The sequence below is a fragment of the Oncorhynchus kisutch genome, linkage group LG21 (assembly GCF_002021735.2).
Source record: "Oncorhynchus kisutch isolate 150728-3 linkage group LG21, Okis_V2, whole genome shotgun sequence".
Lineage (NCBI taxonomy): Eukaryota > Metazoa > Chordata > Actinopteri > Salmoniformes > Salmonidae > Oncorhynchus > Oncorhynchus kisutch.
Window position 1 is genome coordinate 9,437,068 of NC_034194.2, and position 25,545 is coordinate 9,462,612.

At 43.3% G+C, this 25,545-nt stretch overlaps 1 protein-coding gene across 2 annotated transcripts in view; it reads right to left on the bottom strand.

Moving 5' to 3' along the window:
* LOC109866331 (ectonucleotide pyrophosphatase/phosphodiesterase family member 1) overlaps window positions 1–25,545 on the bottom strand; it is a 70,987-nt gene that overhangs the window by 34,008 nt on the left and 11,434 nt on the right. For both annotated transcript variants that reach the window (XM_020454959.2, XM_020454960.2), the window contains exons 6-15: window positions 21,667–21,764; window positions 19,260–19,339; window positions 18,682–18,801; window positions 12,780–12,889; window positions 12,515–12,580; window positions 12,299–12,371; window positions 8,110–8,218; window positions 6,286–6,417; window positions 2,004–2,035; window positions 1,732–1,859 (exon numbers count right to left, since the gene is read on the bottom strand). In XM_020454959.2, the coding sequence (XP_020310548.1) occupies window positions 1,732–1,859; window positions 2,004–2,035; window positions 6,286–6,417; window positions 8,110–8,218; window positions 12,299–12,371; window positions 12,515–12,580; window positions 12,780–12,889; window positions 18,682–18,801; window positions 19,260–19,339; window positions 21,667–21,764 (948 nt within the window). The remainder of the gene's footprint in view (window positions 1–1,731; window positions 1,860–2,003; window positions 2,036–6,285; window positions 6,418–8,109; window positions 8,219–12,298; window positions 12,372–12,514; window positions 12,581–12,779; window positions 12,890–18,681; window positions 18,802–19,259; window positions 19,340–21,666; window positions 21,765–25,545) is intronic.

The window sequence follows — 25,545 nt, forward strand, 5'->3', positions numbered from 1 at the left end:
TTGGGTTTGCGCCAGACATAGAGTTTTCCTTGATGGCCAAAAATCTACATTTTAGTCACATCTGACCAGAGTACCTTCTTCCATATGTTTGTGGAGTCTCCCATGTGCTTTTTGGCGAACACCAAACGTGTGCTTCTTTTTTTTCTTTAAGCAATGGCTTTTTTTCTGGCCACTCTTCCGTAAATCCCAGCTCTGTGGAGTGTACGGCTTAAAGTGGTCCTATGGACAGATACTCCAATCTCCGCTGTGGAGCTTTGCAGCTCTTTCAGGGTTATCTTTGGTCTCTTTGTTGCCTCTGATTAATGCCCTCCGTGCCTGGTCCGTACGTCTTGGTGGGTGGCCCCCACTTGGCAGGTTTGTTGTGGTGCCATATTCTTTCCATGTTTTAATAATGGATTGAATGGTCCTCCTTGGGATGTTCAAAGTTTCAGATATTTTTTTTATAACCCAACCCTGATCTGTACTTCTCCACAACTTTGTCCCTGACCTGTTTGGAGAGCACCTTGGTCTTCATGGTGCCGCTTGCTTGGCGGTGCCCCTTGCTTAGTGGTGTTGCAGACTCTGGGTCCTTTCAGAACAGTTGTGTGTGTGTGTGTGTGTATATATATACACACTGAGATCATGTGACACTTAAATAAGGTCCACCTGTGTGCAATCTAACAAATTCTGTGACTTCTGAAGGTAACTGGTTACACCAGATCTTATTTAGGGGCTTCATAGCAAAGGGGGTGAATACATATGCACGCACCACTTTTCTGCTTTGTATTTTTATTTATTTTTTGAAATAAGTAATTTTTTTCCATTTCACTTCAACAATTTGGACTATTTTGTGTATGTCCAATACATGAACTCCACATAAAAACTATTTCAATAACAGGTTGTAATGCAACAAAATAGGAAAAATGCCAAGGGGGATGAATACTTTTGCAAGGCACTGTATGTCATGGAAAGAGCAGGTGTTCTGTACACTCAGTGTACATCTGCCATACAGTGTGTATACAACACTCAAATAGAGGGATTATCAATTGGACAGCTGTATAAACCAACCAAGCTAAAATAGCCTCTCAAATCCTCAGTTGTGGCAACCTGATCAACAGGAAAAAGCTTTACGTTCCCATTTCAGAAATCCCTAAATTCTGCCCAAACATTGGCAAAAAACAAATCATGTGTCCATGGCAACCACTTTGCCCACATCTAATTTATGGTATGTTAATAAGCATTCTGTTAAGATAAGATAAGCTATCACTTATAATTTGTGGCAGCTGTTGAAATTCAGGGGTCATTGTTTCCAAGTCGTCTTGTCGAATATTGTCTCTTTGCAACAGACAGTTGAACCTAACAAGCAGGAAATATTAAGTGGGATGACATTTTGCCAGTACATGTAACTACTTTCAAAGTGCATGTAGGGACAAGTGCATGTAGGCACAACGTTTAAAGTGAAGGACACAAGTAGTTCTAATCAGTACGGACTAAATTGAGCCGTGATGAGTAGGCTAACTCAAGCAACTTTGAAAGGGTACTTATTTACTTAGGTTAGTAAACAGTAACAGTTACTCTGGCTTAATGCCAGAGTAAAGCCAAAAGTCCAGTTAAGGTTCTGTGATCACTCTAAAATGTCCTGTTTAAGAAAACATAATACATATAGTGGGGTAAGGGATTTCAGAGAATCAGGCATAGACTTCAGAGAAAGACAAAGAGAAACAGAAAATATATAGCTGGATTTTGACATACAGTGCTGCCTGCCAACCAGGTTTCATGTAGAGATGGGCCCTCTCGATGCGCACGTTGTTAGCGAAGTGCATCCGTTTGGGGAGGTGCTCTTTTAGGTAGGGCCTCATGGGCTGGTCAGGGATCCTGCACTTCAAAACGCACAGCAAGAGGAGAGTGGAGAGTCAATGAAGGGGCAGAGGGAGAGGCCTGTCTGACATGAGGTAAGGCAAGCAGATAATTTTCAATTCATCCTATGAACACAGGAATCAATGGGGCACGAATACTTCACATACCGACAGATTCTTCACCAGGCCTTCATAGTCGACTGAGGGAATGAAAACAGACACGGTTGTTAACCCAAGGGTCATTCCCCGTCCCAAAACATTTTTTACACCTTCCCCTTGGCCCCTACATTCTTATGTTTGCAGATCTGGAAGGTCTGAGTGTCTTAGTTTTCACTAAGTAGATTTTATCTCTGCTCAAACAGAGAGAGATTAAAAAAAAAATCATTTTTAGTAGTTACAGTCTTGTCTCATCGTTGCCACTCCCGTACGGACTCGGGAGAGGCCATGCGCCATGCGTCCTCCGAAACACAACCCAACCAAGCCGCACTGCTTCTTGACACAACGCACATCCAACCCGGAAGCCAGCCGCACCAATGTTTCGGAGGAAACGCCACAGGGAGTCGCTAGTGCGCGACGAGACAAGGATATCCCTGTCGGCCAAACCCTCCCTAACCCGGACGACGCTGGGCCAATTGTGCGCCGCCCCATTGGACTCCCGGTCGCGGCTGGCTGTGACAGAGCCTGGGCTCGAACCCAGAGTCTCTGGTGGCACAGCAGTGCAGTGCCTTAGACCACTGTGCCACCCGGGAGGCCTAGATTTAAATTTTTAGACCGAGTGATTTAAAATTGCTTACAGATCTGCAAACATCAAATTTTATTGGTTGCATACACCTATTTAGCAGTTGGTTTGTGGGTGGGGTGACTATCAGTTTGATGGCCTTGAGATCGAGAGACTGAAAAACAGCTTCTGTTCCAGCTTTGAGGCACATGTACCTAGTGGGGTGAACAGGCCAAGGCTTGTGTGGCTGAGGTCCTTGATGATTTTCTTGGCCTTCCTGTGACATTGGGTGCTGTAGATTTCCTAGAGGGCAGGCAGTGTGCCCCCGGCGATGTGTTGGGCAGACCACACCACCCTCTGCAGAGGCCTGCGGTTGTGGATGGTGCAGTTGCCGTACCAGGCGGTGACACAGCCCGACAGGATGCTCTCTATCTTTACAAGTTTGAGGGTCTTTAGGGGCCAAGCCACATTTCTTTAGCCTCCTGAGGTTGAAGAGGCGCTGTTGCGCCTTCTTCACCACACTTGTCTGTGTGGGTGGACCATTTCAGATTGTCAGTGATGTGTATGCCAAAGAACTTGAAGCTTTTCACCTTCTCCACTGCGGCCCGTCATTGTGAATGGGGGCATGCTCCCTCTGCTGTCTACTGAAGTCCACAATCAGCGCCTTTGTTTTGTTGATGGAGAGGTTATTTTCCTGGGCCACTCCACCAGGGCCCTCACCTCCTCCCTGTAGGCTGTCTCGTTATTGTTGGTAATCAGGCCTACCATAGTTGTGTCGTCTGTAAACTCGATGATTGTGTTGGAGACGTGCATGGCCATGCAGTCATATGGGTGAACAGGGAGTACAGGAGGGTGGATGAGTACACACCCTTGTGGGGCCCCTGTGTTGAGGATCAGCACAGTGGAGGTGTTGTTTCCTACCTCACCAAATGGGGGCAGCCTGTCAGGAAGTCCAGGACCCAGTTGTACAGGGCGGGGTTCCAACACAAGGCCCAGAGCTTAGAGGGTACTATGGTGTTGAAGACTGAGCTGTAGTGAATGAACAGCATTCTTATATAGGAATTCCTCTTGTCCAGATAGTATAGGGCACTGTGAAGGCGTTGTCCATGGATCTATTTGGGTAGTATGCAAATTGCAGTGGGTCTAGGGTGTTGGATAAGGTGGAGGTGATATGATCCTTAACTAGCCTCTCAAAGCACTTCATGACAGAAGTGAATGCTACGGAGCATGGTGGACATCTTGAAGCAAGTGGCGACAACATACAGGTATAGGGAGAGATTGAAAATGTCCGTAAACACTCCAGCCAGCTGGTCTGCACATGCTCTGAGGACGCGGCTAGGGATTTGGGTTGGGCCGTATACCGTATACCAGGGTATTTGGAAATAGCCACTGGATGTTCTAAAACTTTTGACCGGTAGTGTATGTATAACTTTATCAGCTGGATTGCCCGTCTTTGCAATTACAATGTATCTTTGTTTACGCTCATTAGCATATTTAACTAGCAGCCACCATGGAAATTCGCTATTAATTGTGCTAATTTTGTCAGCATTCTGGTAATGGGCTTTTTTTTGCTTTATTTGGCACCCCCTTGTGTACTAAACCAGTAATATCGTATATTCTGGGGTGAGAGAAGGACGGTATGACAATATGAAAATCTGGATACCGCCCACCCCTAATAGGGAGGCCTTCAGCCTTGCAAAAGTTAACACGCTTAAATGTCTGACTAACGTCACAGAGAACGAGAGCTCACAATCCACGAGAGGGGTGGTGGCCTGCATCGGCGGCACTGTGTTTCCTTCAAAGAGGGCAAAGGAGGGGTTTAGCTTGTCTGGGATGAAGACGTCAGTGTCAGCGATGTGGCTGGTTTTCCACTTTATAATCCAATATTGTCTAGAGTCCCTGCCACATACAATACCAGTCAAAAGTTGACTCCTACTCATTCAAGGATTTTTCTTTATTTTTGCCATTTTCTACAATGTAGAATAATAGTGAAGACATCAAAACTATGAAATAACACATATGGAATCATGCAGTAACCAAAAAGTGTTATATATTTCATTTTTGGGATTCTTCAAAGTAACCACCTTTTCCCTTGATGACAGCTTTGCACACTTTGGCATTCCCTTCACCTGGAATGCTTTTCCAACAGTCTTGAAAGAGTTCCCACATATGCTGAGCACTTGTTGGCTGTTTTTCCTTCACTCTGTGGTCCAACTCATCCTAAATCATCTCAATTTGGGTTGAGGTCAGATGATTGTGGAGGCCAGGTCATCTGATGCAGCACTCCATCACTCTCCTTCTTTGTCAAATAGCCTTTACACAGCCTGGAGGTGTGTTTTGGGTCATTGTCCTGTTGAAAAACAAATGATAGCGCAAACCAGATGGGATAGCGTATCGCTGCAGAATGCTGTGGTAGCCATGCTGGTTAAGTGTGCCTTGAATTCTAAATAAATCACAGAAAGTACTCCACACCTCCTCTATGTTTCACGGTGGGAACCATACAATGCGGAGATCATCCGTTCACCTACTCTGCGTCTCACAAAGACACGGCAGTTGGAACCAAAAATCTCAAATTTGGACTCAAGGACAGATGTCCATAGCTCGTGTTTCTTGGCCCAAGCAAGTCTCTTCTTATTAGTGGTGTCCTTTAGTAGTGATTTCTTTGCAGCAATTCGACCATGAAGGCCTGATTCACGCAGACTTCTCTGAACAGTTGATGTTGAGATGTGTCTGTTACATTTATTTGGGCTGCAATTTCTGAGGCTAGTAACTATAATGAATTTAACCTCTGCAACATAACTCTGGGTCTTCATTCCCTGTGTCGGTCCTCATGAGAGCCAGTTTCATCATAGTGCTTGATGGATTTTGTGACAGCACTTGAAGAAACTTTCAAAGTTCTTGAAATGTTCCGGATTGATTGATTGTCTTAAAGTAATGATGGACTGGCGTTTCTCTTGGCTTATTTGAGCTGTTCTTGCCATAATATGGACTTGGTCTTTTACCAAATAGGGCTATCTTCTGTATACCACCCCTACCTTGTCACACCACAACTGATTGGCTCAAACGCATTAAGAAATAAGTAATTTTCACAAATTAACTTAACAAGGCACACCTGTTAATTGAACTGCATTCCAGGTGACTACTCCTTGAAGCTGGTTGAGAGAATGCCAAGGGTGTGCAAAGCTGTCAATGCAAAGGGTGGCTACTTTGAAGAATCTCAACTATAAAAAAAATATATATATTTTGATTTGTTTAACACCTTTTTGGTTACTATACGATTCCAATATACTCGGAAGCGGTGGGTGGTATGAGGGTCGGACTACCTCGTCTCCGCCGGCTGTCTTGGAGCAGTCTCTGGGATGGGGGGGGGGGGGGGGGGGGGGTAACGAATGAAGAATCCAATTCAGGAAAGTCATATTTCTGATCGAAATGCCGGTGAGTTACCGCCGCTCTAATATCCCAAAGTTATTTCTGGCTGTATATAATAATGCAAAGGACATTCTGAGCTAATAAAGGTGAGAAATAACACAAAAAACAATACGTAATGCAAAGTTGCTTAGGAGCCATGAACAGGGCGACCATGTCTATCGGCGCCATCTTGTTATATATTATCAAAGGGTAAGGGCCAAGTGGAAGGAAGCAAATTGGAACCAGCTGTAACACTGGATGGCATTGCAATGTAAGGGCAGGAAGACAGTTGGAAGTGACACGTTGTCATCAACAAAAACTCACAGGAGTAGAAGTCTTCAGGGACTCTCTTGGGTCGGATTCGTGCAGCAGGGCCTTGGACGACAGTGAAGTCATCCACGTTGTCCTGGTACGAGTTCACGAATGCAGCCTTCTTGCAGGAAGCTTCCTCCATTCCTGCAATTACACACACAAACAGTAAAGAAACAGTCGCTGTTGTTTGTATTGTTGTTCCTGGAAACTGGGCAGTCAGAGCAATAGGAGAAACAAGCAGAGAGAAATGTAGGACAATAAACGACAGTATAGGACGGCTCCATAATCACACGGTCTTATCTGTACCAAATTTCAAAGAGAGAATAAAGCTGCAACAGAGGAAGTTCATATACAGTATGTCAGCATACTATTTACTTGAAATTGTTTACACTGACTATTGATACTAGGATTCCATCCTCATTTCATAATCAATCAATTTCAAAAGCAGATGTGAAAACGACAACCTTTTCATGACTAAAAATAACCCAAAGATCAATGCATCTGTGATAAAAGCCTAAATAAAAGGATATTCCCATATGCTGTATATCACCAACCAACAAACCCAACATCAAAATTACAACCCTGCAACGTGGACCTTATTACAAGGCCAGTTGAGCGGCCAGCAGCTATCGGCTCATCCTTTACACACATAATTACAAGACACGACGTCACATGTAATGCAGATGTTGCGAGCATCTTCTTCACAGACCTCTACTCTGTGAACCTCCCTGGCTTCCTCACGCTCAGCTCACAGTCATGGTGTTCCAGCGTTCACACTGACCTTGTTTTTCAATGGTTTCCACTCTAGCATGTGATTTCCACGCAACAGGTGCTAGGTCTCAGCAAAAGCTGAGTATGTATGGCTGACAGTAAACATTCAAACACTCTCACAATGGAGGGCCCTAGAGCAGAGGCTATAGCTTAGAGGACAATATGGTAAAAAACATTTTTGACCTTTATTTAACTAGGCAAGTCAGTTAAGAACAAATTCTTATTTTCAATGACGGCCTAGGAACAGTGGGTTAACTGCCTGTTCAGGGGCAGAACGACAGGGGGCGTCCTGTACCTTGTCAGCTCGGGGGTTTGAACTTGCAACCTTCCGGTTACTAGTCCAACGCTCTAACCACTAGGCTACCCTGCCGCCGTAATATGGAAGAGTTCTACAGAAATATTGTGGATCTTGTGATAATATACAAATATTGACTATGATGCTAAGTGCAATGTCATTTGTGCTACTAGTACAATAAAAGCTGGTGCATGTAAATTAAAATAACTCCATAAGCAAGTTTGACAGTGGATTACTAGGTTATGAGGACAGTAATGTAGCCATTATATAATAGCTAAGGGATGTTTGGCATCATTCTCCTGGCAGATACCGACTTGCGATATGAGCTCATTGTTTTTATGGTTCACTAAGGAATGGAGGAAAATCTTTACTTCATCTTTTCTTCCCTAGACCTCTTTCATTTTGAGGAGTAGCAGATGCTCACGATTGCATCTCTTCAGATTTACCGCAGAGCCATAAAATGAAGTACTTCAATACTTATCTTTCACGTCAAAAGACGTGAATTAAATTAGTCAATTTCCTCTGCCTCCCTTGCTTCCACATTGTTTTCTAGTGCTTTTCTCCTGTGCTGTACTTTTCCTTTCCGAGGCCCTTTGCGCCACAAGGAATAAGTCGATTCACTTTCCCATCCTACAGTATCTACCATTAATCTGAATGCTGTGTATAAATTAAGGATGCCGAGTCTACTTTTGATCGCAGAGACCACAGACTAATACAGTACTGTCTGTGTACAGTGTGATCTGACTGTGTGTTGTGGCAACACTGCTCACCGTGGTCAGACAGGAGCACCAGGTTGACACAGTGGTGTAGGTTCTTCTGTTTCAGGCCGTCCATTAGAAATCCCAACAACCTGTCTACGTTCAGCAGGGCCTCAATCACCTGCAAACAAATAGTCATTCAATTCAAATAACATTTATTTTCTCCCGCCTGGAAAAAAATACTATAGTATACTATATTTATATACTGCAGTATCCACTGTAGTGTTTTTACAGACGTTTACAGACTACTGTACTATTAAATGTAGTGTTTTTGCAGATGACTGTAGTATGCTACCCCTGCTGCTATTGGACCAGGTCTCTCTTGGAAAATGAGAAAACCATGTATAAATTAAGGTAAAAACATTTTTTAAAGTACTCAATGTAGTGTTTTTGCAAATCTGACTGTAGTACACTAGTATTCACTGTAGTGCTTTCGCATACGTGACTAGTATATTGTAATAACACCTGCAGACTAGGATTAGCTAAAATGGCAAAACTACCAGACTACGCCAATTACTGTTTAATGAGGACTACAGAACATAAGACAGGTTCGTGACAGACCACCTATTGAGTTGGGTCAACAGTTCTGAGCAATGCAACGGATGAGACAACACCTTAGCAAAAATGTATATTTTTTTATTACAATTGTAACATCTAATCTTTAGACAGGTTCTAGGCCAGGGTTTCCCAAACTCGGTCCTCGTGACCCTAAGGGGTGCACATTTTGGTTTTTGCCCTAGCACCACACAGCTGAGTGAGTAAGAGGTGCTTCGGAACAGCCGCGAGACGGGAATTATAATTATTATATTCAGCCCAAGGGCACAGCGGCCATTGGCCGCGAAAGGCATTACGGCCACACTAGGGGGGGGGTGCCGCTGGGAAATTCGAGGCATTATCAAGTGCTTGTCAAATTGGGAATGAGAGATGGATGAAGTATGTACAGCCTACGCAACAAACAAAGCAGAGCTCATGCCTTTCATGTGACTTTTTTCAGATCATCATTAGAGTTGCATCATGCGGCCTTAGAATGTATTTTAAAAAATCTAAACATATAGCCTAACGTTTGTATCACAACTATAGTTGCATAAATAACTAAATTAAGCATATACACAACTGGTAAAAAGTTTTAGAACACCTACTTATTGAAGGGTTTTTCCTTTATTTAAAAAAATTTCTACATTGTAAATAATAGTGAAGACATCAAAACTATGAAATAACACACATGGAATCATGTAGTAAGCAAAAAAGTGTTAGACAAATCATTTCTGCATTTCCTGAACTCAATTGCAGTGGTGGAAAAAGTACCAAATTGTCATACTTGAGTAATTTTCTATTAACATATCTTTTACTCAAGTCACCCAGGAAAATACTACTTGAGTAAAAGTTAAGTATTTTGTTTTAAATATACTTAAGTATCAAAAGTAAAAACTATAAATAATTAATTTCAGATCACACCGTCTTGTTTTTATTTATGTATAGCCAGGGGCACACTCCAACACTCAGACCTAATTTACAAACAAAGCATGTGTGTTTAGTGAGTCCTCCAGATCAGAGGCAGTAGATGACCAGGGATGTTCTCTTGCTGAGCTTTCAAAATGTAACGAGTACTTTTAAGTGTCAGGTAAAATGTATGGAGTAAAAAGTACAGTATTTTCTTGAGGAATGTAGTGAAGTAAAAGATGTCAAAAATAAGTAACGTACAGATACAAAAAGAAAAGTAAAAAGACTTAAGTAGTACTTGAAACTATTTTTACATATGTACTTTCCACCACTGCTCAATTGAGATAATTTCCACACTGTCATGTAGGGCTGCACGATATGGGCAAATAATCTAGGACTTATTTTAAACCAAATGTTGCAACTGCGATTTGACTTGTTAATTAAAGCAAAACGGTTGGAATCATGGAAATAGAATGACACTTGCAATTCTATAGTTAGAATATAACAGTGGGCATTTTGAATAGTGTTGATTGAGATGACAACAAATTAAAATGCCAGGGATGAGTTATTGTGACAGGGTAGGAACTAAAGTGTTGATAAGTGTTTTGGCATACATAAGTGTTTTGGCTACAAGCTTTGGCTACATTGCATGTTATCTTAGCTACTTCATGTAGCTAACATATTCTTGCTTTGCATATTCCTCTTTGATTTAGAAGATACTGTTGCACAAACATGCTGATTTAGGTCTACACCATCACTGGTATTATCAGGCTGTATTAGTGTTATGAATTTTATGTATAATGACTAAATTATGTATCAGTTTAAAGTTATGATAGGACTATAACTAACAGAATTCTACCCTGTCTCTGTATAATGATTTGAATGTTTGTGCATAGGAAAAGAGGAACTGTTGACAGACAACCTGTGACCATAGAGGAACTGATAACAGGATAGAGTTCTCGTCCCAACCTGGGGGGCGAGAAACCGTTAGGCTTGCAGTAGATTGTGTAACATGTAGCAGGATATGATAAGCAATGTATGTGTTGGAATAAACTTGTGCTATAAAGCATTGTCATAGAAGAGGAGGGACACTTATGACGTTATGTGTGATATATAAACTAATGTACATGATATGATTGGCAGAGCTCTCGTAAATAAACGTTGCTGACTATTGTAGCCTGGCCTCTGTCTGTTTCATTTCAACAAGAATCTTATAAATTCTTGGTAGCAGACCGAGTAGTTCAATTGAAGTTCAGTTTATGAACATTGAGAATATAATTCTCTTAACAATTAGCTAACTATGTTTGCTCTTACTCAGTACATTTATTAGCTAGCTACTAGCATTAGCGGCTAACAATTAGCATCTCACAAGATTTAGGGCAACTTGCTAAGAAAAGACTAAGGGGGAACTTTTTGTGGTGACGGATACATACAAGATTAATAACAACATAGAACACAACACGTTATAGACATCACAAAAACATTGCGCACGCTTCAATGGGGAAGAAGGACATGTGTTGTTGTGATTCTGGAGGATAGGTGTTGTTGTGATTCCAGATAGCAAGCAACAATTGACAAGAAACTGCCATGTGGGAAATCGTAGGTGGCTAATTTCAGATAGTTTTTAAAAATCTTGTTCTTGATAAACATGTCTTGTTTTGACTGATGTCACGTCTATGCTAATATGACTAAAATTTGCTAGCCAGCTAACCAACAACTGTAACAATGTATTTGAGAGACAAATATTCATTGTGCAAAAGTATATCTTTTTTTTAATAAACATTGGAGACAAGATATAGTTTACATGTCAATCTAAGCCAAGCTGTCTGTTTTGTCCCATGGTTGACATGCGTTGGTTTTGTTCCTAACCACCACACCATCTATACAAGGTCCACATTTCTTGCTGACTAATTTGTCTCCTTTGTCGTAACCTAACGTAGCAGGCGTACTGAGCAGCGTTTTCTTTCTGGTCTTTAAGAGAAAACAAATACTATCGGGGGAGGAGTTAAGCTGGAGTGTCGCTAGGCCTCCCGGGTGGCGCAGTGGTTAAGGACGCTGCACTGCAGCGCTAGCTGTGCCACCAGAGACTCTGGGTTCGCGCCCAGGCTCTGTCGTAACCGGCAGTGACCGGGAGGTCCGTGGGGCGACGCACAATTGACATAGCGTCGTCCAGGTTAGGGAGGGATTGGCCGGTAGGGATATCCTTGTCTAATTTTTTATATATTTTTAAACCTTTATTTAATCAGGCAAGTCAGTTAAGAACACATTCTTATTTTCAATGACGGCCTGGGAACAGTGGGTTAACTGCCTGTTCAGGGGCAGAACGACAGATTTGTACCTTGTCAGCTCGGGGATTTGAACTCGCAACCTTCCGGTTCCTAGTCCAACACTCTAACCACTAGGCTACGCTGCACCAGCAACTCCTGTGGCGGGCCGGGTGCACGGTGTTTCCTCCGACACTTTGGTGCGGCTGGCTTCCGGGTTGGATGCTCTCTGTGTTAAAGAAGCAGTGTGGCTTGGTTGGGTTGTGTATCGGAGGACGCATGACTTTCAACCTTCGTCTCTCCCGAGCCCGTACGGGAGTTGTAGCGATGAGACAAGATAGTAAAAAAAGAAAAAAGGTTGGAGTGTCGCCTTGTTAAAGTCCAAAACATGTTGTTTCAGACCGCACAGAGGGTGCCTTTGCTGGGCCTGTTTTGATTGGTTATGAATTACTTATGCAATGGATTGGTCGGTTTTAATGAGTGGAGCTGGATCCTACCTGACTGCTCATTGGTCCGTATCGATGGCCAGCAGAGTCTGGTTCCTCCAGGTACAGAGTGTAGAAATCAGGCCTACAAGAAAACAAAAGGACAGATTACACACTATGTTCTATGTTGTAAAGAGTCCTCTCAAAATATGTAAGATGTAAGTGTAATTGGTCTGTCCTTCAAAATCAGGATTACAGTATATAATGGTTATGAGATGCATAATATACCTTTCCCCTTGAGGCAAATTCAGCCATTGAAATATGGTTGAGATTCTCTCCTCGAATGGGATGTTCCTGGTAGAAAGAAACACTTTTATTCTTTGTATCACTATGGATAAACACACTACATTGCAGAAAAATGCTCCAAATAACATTCATAATTTATATCCTACAAAAAAAATGTGGTATTTGTTATAGGATCATTAGCTATCTTATTAGATACTCCTCTTTATTGTGCCCACAAACAGGAAATACCATTATGCAAGTCTCTCACCTGTCATACTTCTTGTAGAAGTCGGGAAATCTTCCATTGATGGCCACATCAGCACCCGGCCAGAAGAATGTGGCTGACTTCAGCTTATTGTACATGGCAGTGAGCCAAACCTACGGAGAGAGTGAGAGTGTGAGGGAGATAGTAGAGGTGAACTTGTAGTCAAAAGAGCATCAGAGTCCTATAGACAACTAATTTCTCATTCATTCTAATACGTCAAAATAACCAATACCTAATCCATTACACCTAAATATGTTTTCCCAATAAACGTATCAAAACTGACCTACATATGGATCATTACATACTGTATATCATTAAATTATGTTCATTTGATCAGACCAAGCAGTACTATCCATTACAGCTTAAGATTTATCCTAACTAGTGATATAGAATTGGCCTACTTACTGTATATGTTAATCAATAACACTATTTATGGATTAAAGTAATCTTCCTGACTGCGTTCACACATGGCTAACTACAGTCATGAGCATGTTTCAAGTTGTATTAGTCATATGGGATATACACATGGTATACTGTACACCTTCCAACAAATTGTTTACTTGCAAGGTCCTTCTCGACAATGCAACAAGAAATAATAAAAGATAATACAAACATAACGAAAATGGCTCAGTAGAATATAATAAACATTTGAGCATAAGTATACTACAGGAGGGCACAATTTATAGTCCAATATTTACACGTGTTTTGGGGAAGGTTAAAAATGGTTAAAACTATTCAGTATTTAGCAATGATAATAAGAGTCTGGTAGCAGCAGTTGCAATATGTGTGAGCATGAATGTATATACACACACAGAGTACAAAACCTTAGCAACACATTCATAATATTGAGTTGCACCCACTTTTGCCCTCAGAATAGCCTCAATCCATCAGGGCATGGACTCCACAAGGAGTCGAATGCGTTCCATAGGGATACTGGCCCATGTTGACTCCAATGCTTCCCACGGTTATGTCAAGTTGGCTGGTTGTCCTTTGGGTGGTGGACCCTTTTTGATACACACGGGAAACTGTTGAGCATGAAAATCCCAGCAACTCAAACTGGTACGCCTGGCACCTACTACCTTTCCCCGTTCAAAGGCACTTAAATATTTGGTCTTGTCCATTCACCCTCAGAATGGCATACACAATCCATGTCTCAATTGCCTTAAAATATCCTTCTTTAACCTGTATCCTCCCCTTCATCATCTACACTGATTGAAGTGGATTTAACAGGTGACATCAATAAGGAATCATAGCTTTCACCTGGTCAGTTTGTCATGGAAAGAGCCGATGTTCCTAATGTTTTGTACACTCTGCATTCAGAAACATTCAGACCTCTTCACTTATTCCACATTTTGTTGCGTTACAGCCTTACTCCAAATATTTTATTTTTTAAAACTTAATCTACACACAATATACCCCATAATGACAAAGCGAAAATAGGTTATTCAATTTTTTAGCAAATTTGTAAAAAATAAAAAACATATTTAAATAAGTATTCCGAACCTTGTCTATGAGACTCGAAATTCAGCGCAGGTGCATCCTGTTTCCATTGATCATCCTTGAGAAGTTTCTAAAACTTGGAGTCCACCGGTGATAAATTCAAATTATTGGACATGATTTGGAGAGACACACACCTATCTATGTAAAGGTCCCACAGTTGACAGTGCATGTCAGAGCAAAAACCAAGCCATGAGGTCGAAGGAATTGTCCTTAGAGATCGGAGACAGGATTGTGTCTGGGGAACAGTACCAAAACATTTCTGCAGCATTGAAGGTCCCCAAGAACACAATGGCCTCCATCATTCTTAAATGGAACCACTAAGACTCTTCCTTGAGCTGGCCGCCTGGCCAAACTGCAATCGGGGGAGAAGCACCTTGGTCAGGGAAGTGACCAAAAACCTGATGGTCACTCTGACAGAGCACCAGATTTCCTCTGTGGAGATGGTAGAACCTTCCAGAAGAACAACCATCTCTGCAGCACTCCACCTATCAGGCCTTTATGGTAGAGTGGCCAGACGAAGCCACTCCTCAGTAAAAGGCACATGACAGCCCGCTTGTAGTTTGCCAAAAGGCACCAAGACTGAACTCTTTGGCCTGAGTGCCTACGGTGAAGCATGGTGGTGGAGGCATCATGCTGTGGGGATGTTTTTCAACGGGGAGACTTGTCAGGATCGAGGGAAAGATGAACGGAGCAAAGTACAGAGAGATCCTTGATGAAAACCTGCTCTAAAGAGCTCAGGACCTCAGACTGGGGTGAAGGTTCACCTTCCAACAGGAAGGGACAAGTCTCTGAATGTCCTGGAGTGGCCCAGCCAGAGCCCAGACTTGAACCCAATCGAACATCTTTGGAGAGACTTGAAAATAGCTGTGCAGCAACGCTCCCCATACAACCTGAAAGAGTTTGAGAGGATCTGCAGAGAAGAATGGGAGAAACTACCCAAATACAGGAATGCCAAGCTTTTAGCGGCAAACCCAAGAAGACTCAAGGCTGTAATCGCTGCCAAAGGTGCTTCAAGTCCTGAGTAAAGGGTCTGAATACTTATGTAAATGTGTAAATGTCTGTTTATTTTTAATACAATTGCAAAAAAATCTCTACCGTTTTTTTGCTTTGTCATTATGGTTTATTGTGTGTCGATTGATGAGGGAAAAAAACTATTCTATTTTAGAATAAAGCTGCAAGAAAACATGGAAAAAGTCAAGGGGTCTGAATACTTTCCAAATGCACTGTAAGCGCGTGTATGTCTGTGTGATTGCATGTGTGCTAAGGTGCGGAGAATCGGAGCAGGTGGTCAGTCCAGTTCAAGTGTTCAGCAGTCTGATGGCTTGTAGATAAATTTTCTCTTTTTTTTTTTTTTACCTTTATTTTACTAGGCAAGTCAGTTAAGAACAAATTCTTATTTTCAATGACGGCCTAGGAACAGTGGGTTAACTGCCTGTTCAAGGGCAGAACGACAGATTTTGTACCTTGTCAGCTCGGGGATTTGAACTTGCAACCTTTCGGTTACTAGTCCAATGCTCTAACCACTAGGCTACACTGCCGCCCCTTTTAGCGGCAAACCCTGAGCTGGTTGGTATCAGACATCATGCTCTGATAATGTCTGCCCAACAGTAAGGGAGTGGACAGCTTGTGGCTGGGGTGTGTGGGGTCCTTGATGACGCTGTGGCCTTCCTTAGGCACCGCTTCGAGTAGATCACCTGGATGGGTGGGAGCACGATCCCAGTGATGTTCTGTGCAGTCTTCACCACTTGCGGGAGGGCCTTGCGGTTGTGGACGGAGCGATTCCCGTACCTGGCAGTGATGCAACCGCTTACGACGTGCTCGATGGTGCAGCAGTAGTATTTGGAGAGGACCCGGTGTGGCAAATTCGAATGTCTTCAGCCCCCTTAAGCAGGAGAGACACATATTACCTATGATGCACCCTCTTGACAAGAATGGTGGTGTTGGTCCATGTCAAGTCCTCGGTGGTGTGGATGCAGAGGAACTTAAATCTGCTGACCCTCTCTACTGCAGTCCCGTTGATGTGGATGTTCCCTCTTCTACTTATTGTAGTTAACAATTAACTCATTTACTTTGCTGATGTTGAGAGGGAGAGGTTGTTGTCCCGCCACAATGCCAATTCATTTACCATCTCCCTATAGGCTGACATGTCGTTGTTGGCTATCAGGCCTTGGACCATGGTGTCGTCTGTAAACTCGATGGAGTTGGTGTTGTGCAAAGCCACGCAGTCATAGGGGAACAGGGAGTACAGCAGAGGGCTGAGGACACACCTCTGAGGGGCCCCTGTGTTAAGAGTCAGTGTAGAGGATGTGTTGTTGCCAATCCTCACAGCCTATGGTCAGCCCATCAGGAAGTCCAGGATCTGTGCTTGGAGGGAACAATAGTGTTGAACGCTGTGGTCAATGAACAGCATTCTCACATAGGTGTTCCTCTTGTACAGTTATGGCTGTGTGAATAGCGATGGAAATGTAATCTTCTGTGTATCTGTTAGAGCAGTAGGCAAATTGGAGTGGGTTCAGTGTGCCTAGCATGCTGGCCTTTGTGGGCCATGACCAGCCTCTCGAAGCACTTCATGATGACCGGGGGTGAGTACGACGGGCGATAATCATTTGGGCATGTCACCTTGGAAGCACAGCCGCGAGCTGCCCAGTGAAACGGGCCTACCAGACAAGCTACATTTCTTCTATGCTCGCATCAAAGCAAGCGACACTGAAACATGCACGACAGTATCAGCTGTTCCTGACTACTGTGTGATCACGTTCTTCATAGCCAATGTGAGTAAGACCTTTTAAAACAGTTCAACATGCACAAGGCAACAAGGCCAGACGGAATACCAGGACGAGTACTCCGAGCATACGCTGACCAGCTGGCAAGTGTCTTCACCGACATTTTCTACCTGTCCCTGACTGACTCTAATACCAACATGTTTCAAGCATACCACCATAGTCCCTGTGCCCAAGAACACTAAGGTAACCTGCCTAAATGACTACCGACCTGTAGCGCTCATGTTTGTAGCCTTGAAGTGCTTTGAAAGGCTGGTCATGGCTCACATCAACACCATTATCCCAGAAACCCTAGACCCACTCCAATTTGCATACCGCCCCAACAGATCCACAGATGATGCAATCTCTACTGCACTCCATACTGCCCTTTCCCACCTGGACAAAGGAACACCTATGGTAGAATGCTATTCATTGACAACAGCTCAGCGTTCCAACACCATAGTGTCCTCAAAGCTCATCACTAAGATAAGGACCCTGGGACTAAACACCTCCCTCTACAACTGGATCCTGGACTTCCCGATGGGTAGCCCCCAGGTGATAAGGGTAGGTAACAACACATCCGCCACACTGATCCTCAACACGGGGGCCCCTCAGGGGTGCGTGCTCAGTCCGCTACCGCACGGCAAGCGGTACCAGAGCGCCAAGTCTAGGTCCAAAAGGCTTCTTAACAGCTTCTACCCCAAAGCCATAAGACTCCTGAACAGCTAATCAAATGGCTACCCCCCGCCCCTCTTTTACTCTGCTGCTACTCTCTGTTTATTATCTATACATAGTCACTTTAACTCTACCTACATTTACATATTGCCTACATGTACATTGACTCTGTACCGGTACCCCCTGTAGGGTATATAGCATCGCTACTGTTATTTTACCACTGCTCATTAATTATTTGTTACTTTTGTTTATTTTCAAAACTGCATTGTGGGTTAAGGGCTTGTAAGTATTTCACTGTAAGGTCTACCTACACCTGTTGTATTCGGCACATGTGACAAATTAAATGTGATATTATGTGGAGTTGAGCAATTCGCCCACCTCAGAGAGACAAAGAGGAGAACTGTCACTGAAAACAACTGCCTAACACACTTTTTTCATAGAAAGCTCATTAGAGTGTATCATGATCAAAGACCCATACCTACTGTTCTCACTCAATACCTTATATATCATTATATCCCATGTGTTTTGTGACAAGGCTGAGACTTTGTTTTTGCGCCATTTTCTCCTTGTCAGTTGGTATTTCTCAGTCGATGTTTAGATTTGTGCAATAAGTATACAGAATGTTATTTGGCACAGTGCTGTAATGTCATTATGTCCTATCGTTAGGGTTTTTAGTAAACACAGTACAGGGGAACCATAGTTCAGGGAAACTTCCTCAATAACATTCATCTTCCTCATCCATTTTTCCAGCTCCATGTTTTGCAGAGGAAATGTTCACTAATCCCTGTCTGTCTGTGGCTCCTTGTCTAAGACGACTTATGTCATCCCAAGCTCCCCTCTTCAGGTCACAAGTTCAGTTCCACAAAACACTAGGGCCACATTGCTAAAAAACAATAAGCTGTACCAATAAACTAAAATGTACTTAATGCCAAATGTTGGCAGTTTTTTTGGATTCCAATGTATTCACTCACTGGTTCTCCTTGGTACCACTTGGCGTTGAATTTCTCTGCCACTTTCAGACTGAAGGAGGCGTTGCGGGTCACATCGTACATCTTGTTGTCCACGATCCCATGGGACTCTGGATAGAGACCCTGTGGGAGTAACACACACACACACAGAGGTTTACACACCCGGTGCTTTGACAGCTGCAGGGCTAAGTGGGCTTGTCCTCTGTATTTTTACATCTACCGTTGAATGGACTTCATCATTTCATCACACGGAGCCACAACACTGCGTGTTGAAAGAGAAGTCTGGTGGTTAACTGAAAAGGGTTGGGTAAACCAGTAGAGCTAAAAATCGCTGCCCAGAGTTGAACCACAGTTTCTCATCAGAAGCAGCACGTGCGAGCCATCAAGCCACAAGAAGAGTTTTTTTGGGGATCATTCATGGTAAGTGACTGTACTTGATGGATAAGGTGATAAAAAAATAAAAAAAGTGGATTCCAAAGAGTGAAGCAATTTTCAAATAAACAAGTTGTGTATACAATTCTTTACCAAAGTAACTGATGCCTGCCTGGTTACATATAAACTAAGAGGAGCGACACCCTTACAGTCACAATGGTGTAGTGGTTGGGGAAGGTCTTGGTGGGATAGGCAGGTCTCATGTACGGGGTAGTGGTGCCACAGTTGCCTGAAATAGAATGAAGTCAAATAAAATAAAATAAATCAAAGCTGCCAAAGAAACAGCTGTGATAGGATCCTAGGATCCTTTACCTAAACAGAATCATTTCCCTGAAATTGTTTGAAAGGATGTCAGACTGCCAAACGCGCAAGTAGCCAAAGAAACAAGGAGCACGTTTCTCTGCCCAGGCGTTGCTGACGCCTGCCAGATCTTACAAAGCCTGGATAGGTATTTTATGTATCAGCTAACCACATATGTTATAGCAATCTGCCAGTCAATAATGTGGCACGCAACCATTAGTTGCTGCATACAACGTCTGAGCCGGGGAACACAACCAAGCTCACGACTGGCTGAGATCATACCAGGTCTCATGCATGTCACTAGACTGTTCCCCATCAAAATCTGTTTAAGCTAGAGATATGTTTTTTTTGCATGGGCTGCATCTCAATCCACTGCATCTGCCGGCTTTACGCATCTGTGGTGGAAGGTGGCCGAGCTACAGTTGTGTTTGTCAGACCAGGAGTTCCGGGAACCATTTAAGTACTTTAGTGCCCATCCCCCAAAAATCTTATATATATATAGGGGAGAATGGGTAAGTTGAGCCACCCTCGTTTCTAGGAAACCATACACAAAATTAATTATTTAATTTTGTGTAAATATTTAGGAAGAGGTCATACACTCAATGTACAGTGCATTTGGGAGACCCCTTGACTTTCTCCACATTGCTACGTTACAGCCTTATTCTAAAATTGATTCAATTGTTTTCCCCCCCTCATCAATCTACATACAATACCCCATAATGACAAAGCAAAAACAGGTTTACAGAAATTGATGCTAATTGATAAAAAAAAGAAGAAAAAAAAAGAAATAACACATAAATACATAAGTATTTAGACCGTTTACTCTACTTTGTTGAAGCACCTTTTGCAGAAATTACAGCATCGAGTCTTCTTGGGTATGACACTACAAGCTTGGCACACCTGTTTTTGGGGAGTTTCTCCCATTCTTCTCTGCACATCCTCTCAAGCTCTGTCAGTTTAGATGGGGAGCGTTGCTGCACAGCTATTTTCCGGTCTCTCCAGAGATGTTCGATTGGGTTCAAGTCGGGCTCTGGTTGGGCCACTCAAGGACATTCAGAGACTTGTTCTGAAGCCACTCCTGCATTGTCTTGGCTGTGCTTAGGGTCGTAGTCCTGTTGGAAAGTAAACCTTCACCTCCCTGACCAAGGCCCTTCTCCCCCGATTGCTCAGCTTGGCCAAGCGGCCAGCTCTAGGAAGAGTCTTGGTGGTTCCAAACTTCTTCCATTTAAGAATGATGGAGGCCACTGTGTTCTTGGGAATCTTCAATGCTGCAGACATTTTTTGGTACCCTTCCCCAGATACGGACAATTCCTTCGACCTCATGGCTTGTTTTTTGCTCTGAAATGCACTGTCAACTGTGGGACCTTATATAGACAGGTGTGTGCCTTTCCAAATCATGTCCAATCAATTAAATTTATCACAGGTGGACTCTGATCAAGTTGTGGAAACAGCTCAAGGATGATCAATGGAAAATAGGATGCACCTGAGCTCAATTTCAAGTCAAATAGAAAAGGGTCTGAATACTTATTTAAATACGTTTTTTTATATATATATTTTTTTTAAATACACATTTCTAAAAAACAGTTTGTCATTATGGGGTATTGTGTGTAGATTGCTGAGCAACATTTATAATTTAAGGCTGGAAAATGTGGAAAAAGTAAAGGCGTCTCAATACTTTCCAAAGGCACTGTATGTTTATAGATGTTTGTTAGAAAGAATACTATATTTCCCCTGAAGGAGTGATGTAAAAAATGGCTCAACTTACCCCACTCTACCGTACGACAGACACTTCAAAGCATACTTCCTTTTGATGTGTGTTTTGACTATCAGTTATGTTATTCAATACCTTCTATGAGCTAATAGCAGTAAGGCCAAATTCTATCTTTCATCAAATTATCTATTTATTTTAAATCAAATAGCTAAATGATCCTTGGTATGATCATCTTAAAACAATTCCATATGTTAGCTTGGTATAAACCCAGGCTCGGGTCCGATAGGGGAATAATTTTACAAGGACGGCTCATAATAATGTCTGGAACGGAGTGAATGAAATGGCATCAAACCATGTGTTTGATACCGTTGCACTCATCACGCTCCAGTCATTACTACGAGCCAATCTTCCCCAATTAAAGGTGCCACCGACCTCCTGTGATTTATTGTGACCAGAAAGAGACATCTCTAGTTGCTTGTAACGTCTCATTCCAAATGTTGCCCTCTACGCCAGAAAACAATGGTGTGCTTAGGGGACTGACTTACGTAATTTGTTGATGACTGGAAGAAGACTGCCATAGGCCTTTAAATAACCTGCCCGGAAGCCATCCATAGACACCAGGATCAGAGGGGGTTTGGAAAAACTGGAGGACACAAACAAAGCCAGAGAATGAGCTGTATTGAGGTTACATTTAGAAACTCTTCTAGGGGAAAACAGAATATACATTTTCCCTGGAAAGCATGAATCTAAAACAGTCTAAGTCTGGCACAGTGGAGATGTTTACAGTGGAAACAGTACCAGTAGCTGTGCTGTGACTATGTGGGGGAACACAAAGCAGCCCTTTGTTTGGAGGGGAACTGACGTGAATGGACTGGATGAGGACAGGCAGGATGGATTCAGCCCACACAGACACACAGCGAGAGGAGGGGCAGGGCAGGAAGAGGCCTGTGGCTAGATAGCTGCATCCAAGATTAATCAAAAGCCTGTGGGTTACACTGGGTTTCCCCTTTCCCTTAAACTGAAACTTTCCCCTTCCCTTTTTCAACAGAAATACAATGCAGGATACAGCCAAATATCTGTTGAACACAATTGTTGCTTTTTCTTTCTCTCTTCCTTCCCCCCTCTTTTCTCCCACATAACAGATAACATAGGCTGGGGTAAGTGACGATATATTTTAGTTATTTAAGTCTCTCTGTGGTTCTGTAATAGGCATATTAAACGTATCTATACATCATGACAGAGAGGGTCATACCAGGGACCTATAAACACTTACCACTAATAAAATAAACCCTAAATTGAAGTTACAGCCAAATAGAAACACCTTAAAAATAAATAATGAGTGACGTCAGTCATAAAAATCTAATAAAAAACGATCAAAAGAAAAACGTTCATTAGTTCAAAGCCCTTTGGAAAGGACTTAAGACTAAAAATGGACTCGAGACAAAACCAGACATTTACTTTTCCATAGTCTAACAAGTCTGGGGTCACCTTACCACTACACACACATTGGGTTAATCCTGTTTTGTCTCACACTTAAAGTACTTTTTGTCTCACATCATACAAGTAGAGCAAATGGCCTCAAATTGTGTACAGTACATTGGCGTCATAATGTGCTGTGTTGTCTATAGTACCCACAGATTGTAATGTGACTTTAGCTAAGTAACAACAGTACTCTATGTGTACAGTATACAGCCCTGCATGTCCCCAGGCACCCTCATTTGTTGACTTCTGTGATCGAAAAAGCCTTGGTTTCATACATGTCAACATCAGAAGCCTCCTCCCTAAGTTTGTTTTACTCACTGCTTTAGCACACTCTGCTAACCCTGATGTCCTTGCCGTGTCTGAATCCTGAATCCAAAAATTCAGAGATTTCCATACCCAACTATAACATTTTCTGTCAAGATAGAACTGCCAAAGGGGGAGGAGTTGCAGTCTACTGCAGAGATAGCCTGCAAAGTAATGTCATACTTTCCAGGTCCATACCCAAACAGTTCGAACTACTAATTAAAAAAATTACTCTCTCCAGAAATAAGTCTCTCACTGTTGCCGCCTGCTACCGACCCCCCTCAGCTCCCAGCTGTGCCCTGGACACCATTTGTGAATTGATCGCCCCCCATCTAGCTTCAGAGTTTGTTCTGTTAGGTAACCTGTTAGGTAACCTAAACTGGGATATGCTTAACACCCCATCTAAGCTAGATGCCCTCAATCTCACACAAATCATCAAGGAACCCACCAGGTACAACCCTAAATCTGTAAACAAGGGCACCCTCATAGACATCATCCTGACCAACTGGCCCCCCAAATACACCTCCACTGTCTTCAACCAGGATCTCAGCGATCACTGCCTCATTGCCTGTATCCGCTACGGATCCGCAGTCAAACGACCACCCCTCATCACTGTCAAACTCTCCCTAAAACACTGTGAGCAGGCCTTTCTAAACGACCTGGCCCAGGTATCCTGGAAGGATATTGACCTCATCCTGTCAGTTGAGGATGCCTGGTCATTCTTTAAAAGTAACTTCCTCACCATTTTAGATAAGCATGCTCCGTTCAAAAAATGCAGAACTAAGAACAGATATAGCCCTTGGTTCACTCCAGACCTGACTGCCCTCGACCAGCACAAAAACATCCTGTGGCGGACTGCAATAGCATCGAATAGTCCCCGCGATATGCAACTGTTCAGGGAAGTCAGGAACCAATACACGCAGTCAGTCAGGAAAGCAAAGGCCAGCTTCTTCAGGCAAAAATTTGCATCCTGTAGCTCTAACTCCAAAAAGTTCTGGGACACTGAAGTCCATGGAGAACAAGAGCACCTCCTCCCAGATGCCCACTGCACTGAGGCTAGGTAACATGGTCACCACCGATAAATACGTGATAATCAAAAACTTCAACAAGCATTTCTCAACGGCTGGCCATGCCTTCCTCCTGGCTACTCCAACCTCGGCCAACAGCTCAGCCCCCCCCGCAGCTACTCGCCCAAGCCTCTCCAGGTTCTCCTTTACCCAAATCCAGATAGCAGATGTTCTGAAAGAGCTGCAAAACCTGGACCCGTACAAATCAGCTGGGCTTGACAATCTGGACCCTCTATTTCTGAAACTATGCGCCGCCATTGTCGCAACCCCTATTACCAGCCTGTTCAACCTCTCTTTCATATCGTCTGAGATCCCCAAGGATTGGAAAGCTGCCGCAGGAGACACCTTGGACCCAAACTGTTACAGACCTATATCCATCCTGCCCTGCCTATCTAAGGTCTTCGAAAGCCAAGTCAACAAACAGGTCACTGACCATCTCGAATCCCACCGTACCTTCTCCGCTGTGCAATCTGGTTTCCGAGCCGGTCACGGGTGCACCTCAGCCACGCTCAAGGTACTAAACGATATCATAACCGCCATCGATAAAAGACAGTACTGTGCAGCCGTCTTCATCGACCTTGCCAAGGCTTTAGACTCTGTCAATCACCATATTCTTATCGGCAGACTCAGTAGCCTCGGTTTTTCTGATGACTGCCTTGCCTGGTTCACCAACTACTTTGCAGACAGAGTTCAGTGTGTCAAATCGGAGGGCATGCTGTCCGGTCCTCTGGCAGTCTCTATGGGGGTGCCACAGGGTTCAATTCTCGGGCCGACTCTTTTCTCTGTATATATCAATGATGTTGCTCTTGCTGCGGGCGATTCCCTGATCCACCTCTACGCAGACAACACCATTCTGTATACTTCCGGCCCGTCCTTGGACACTGTGCTATCTAACCTCCAAACGAGCTTCAACGCCATACAACACTCCTTCCATGGCCGCTCTTAAACGCTAGTAAAACCAAATGCATGCACCCGCACGCCCGACTAGCATCTCCACCCTGGATGGTTCCGACCTAGAATATGTGGACATCTATAAATACCTAGGTGTCTGGCTAGACTGTAAACTCTCCTTCCAGACTCATATCAAACATCTCCAATCTAAAATCAAATCTAGAATCGGCTTTCTATTCCGCAACGAAGCCTCCTTCACTCACGCCGCCAAACTTACCCTAGTAAAACTGACTATCCTACCGATCCTCAACTTCGGCGATGTCATCTACAAAATAGCTTCCAATACTCTACTCAGCAAACTGGATGCAGTTTATCACAGTGCCATCCGTTTTGTTACTAAAGCACCTTATACCACCCACCACTGCGACCTGTATGCTCTAGTCGGCTGGCCCTCGCTACTTATTCGTCGCCAGACCCACTGGCTCCAGGTCATCTACAAGTCCATGCTTAGGTAAAGCTCCGCCTTATCTCAGTTCACTGGTCATGATGGCAACACCCACCCGTAGCACGCGCTCCAGCAGGTGTATCTCACTGATCATCCCTAAAGCCAACAGCTCATTTGGCCGCCTTTCGTTCCAGTTCTCTGCTGCCTGTGACTGGAACGAATTGCAAAAATCGCTG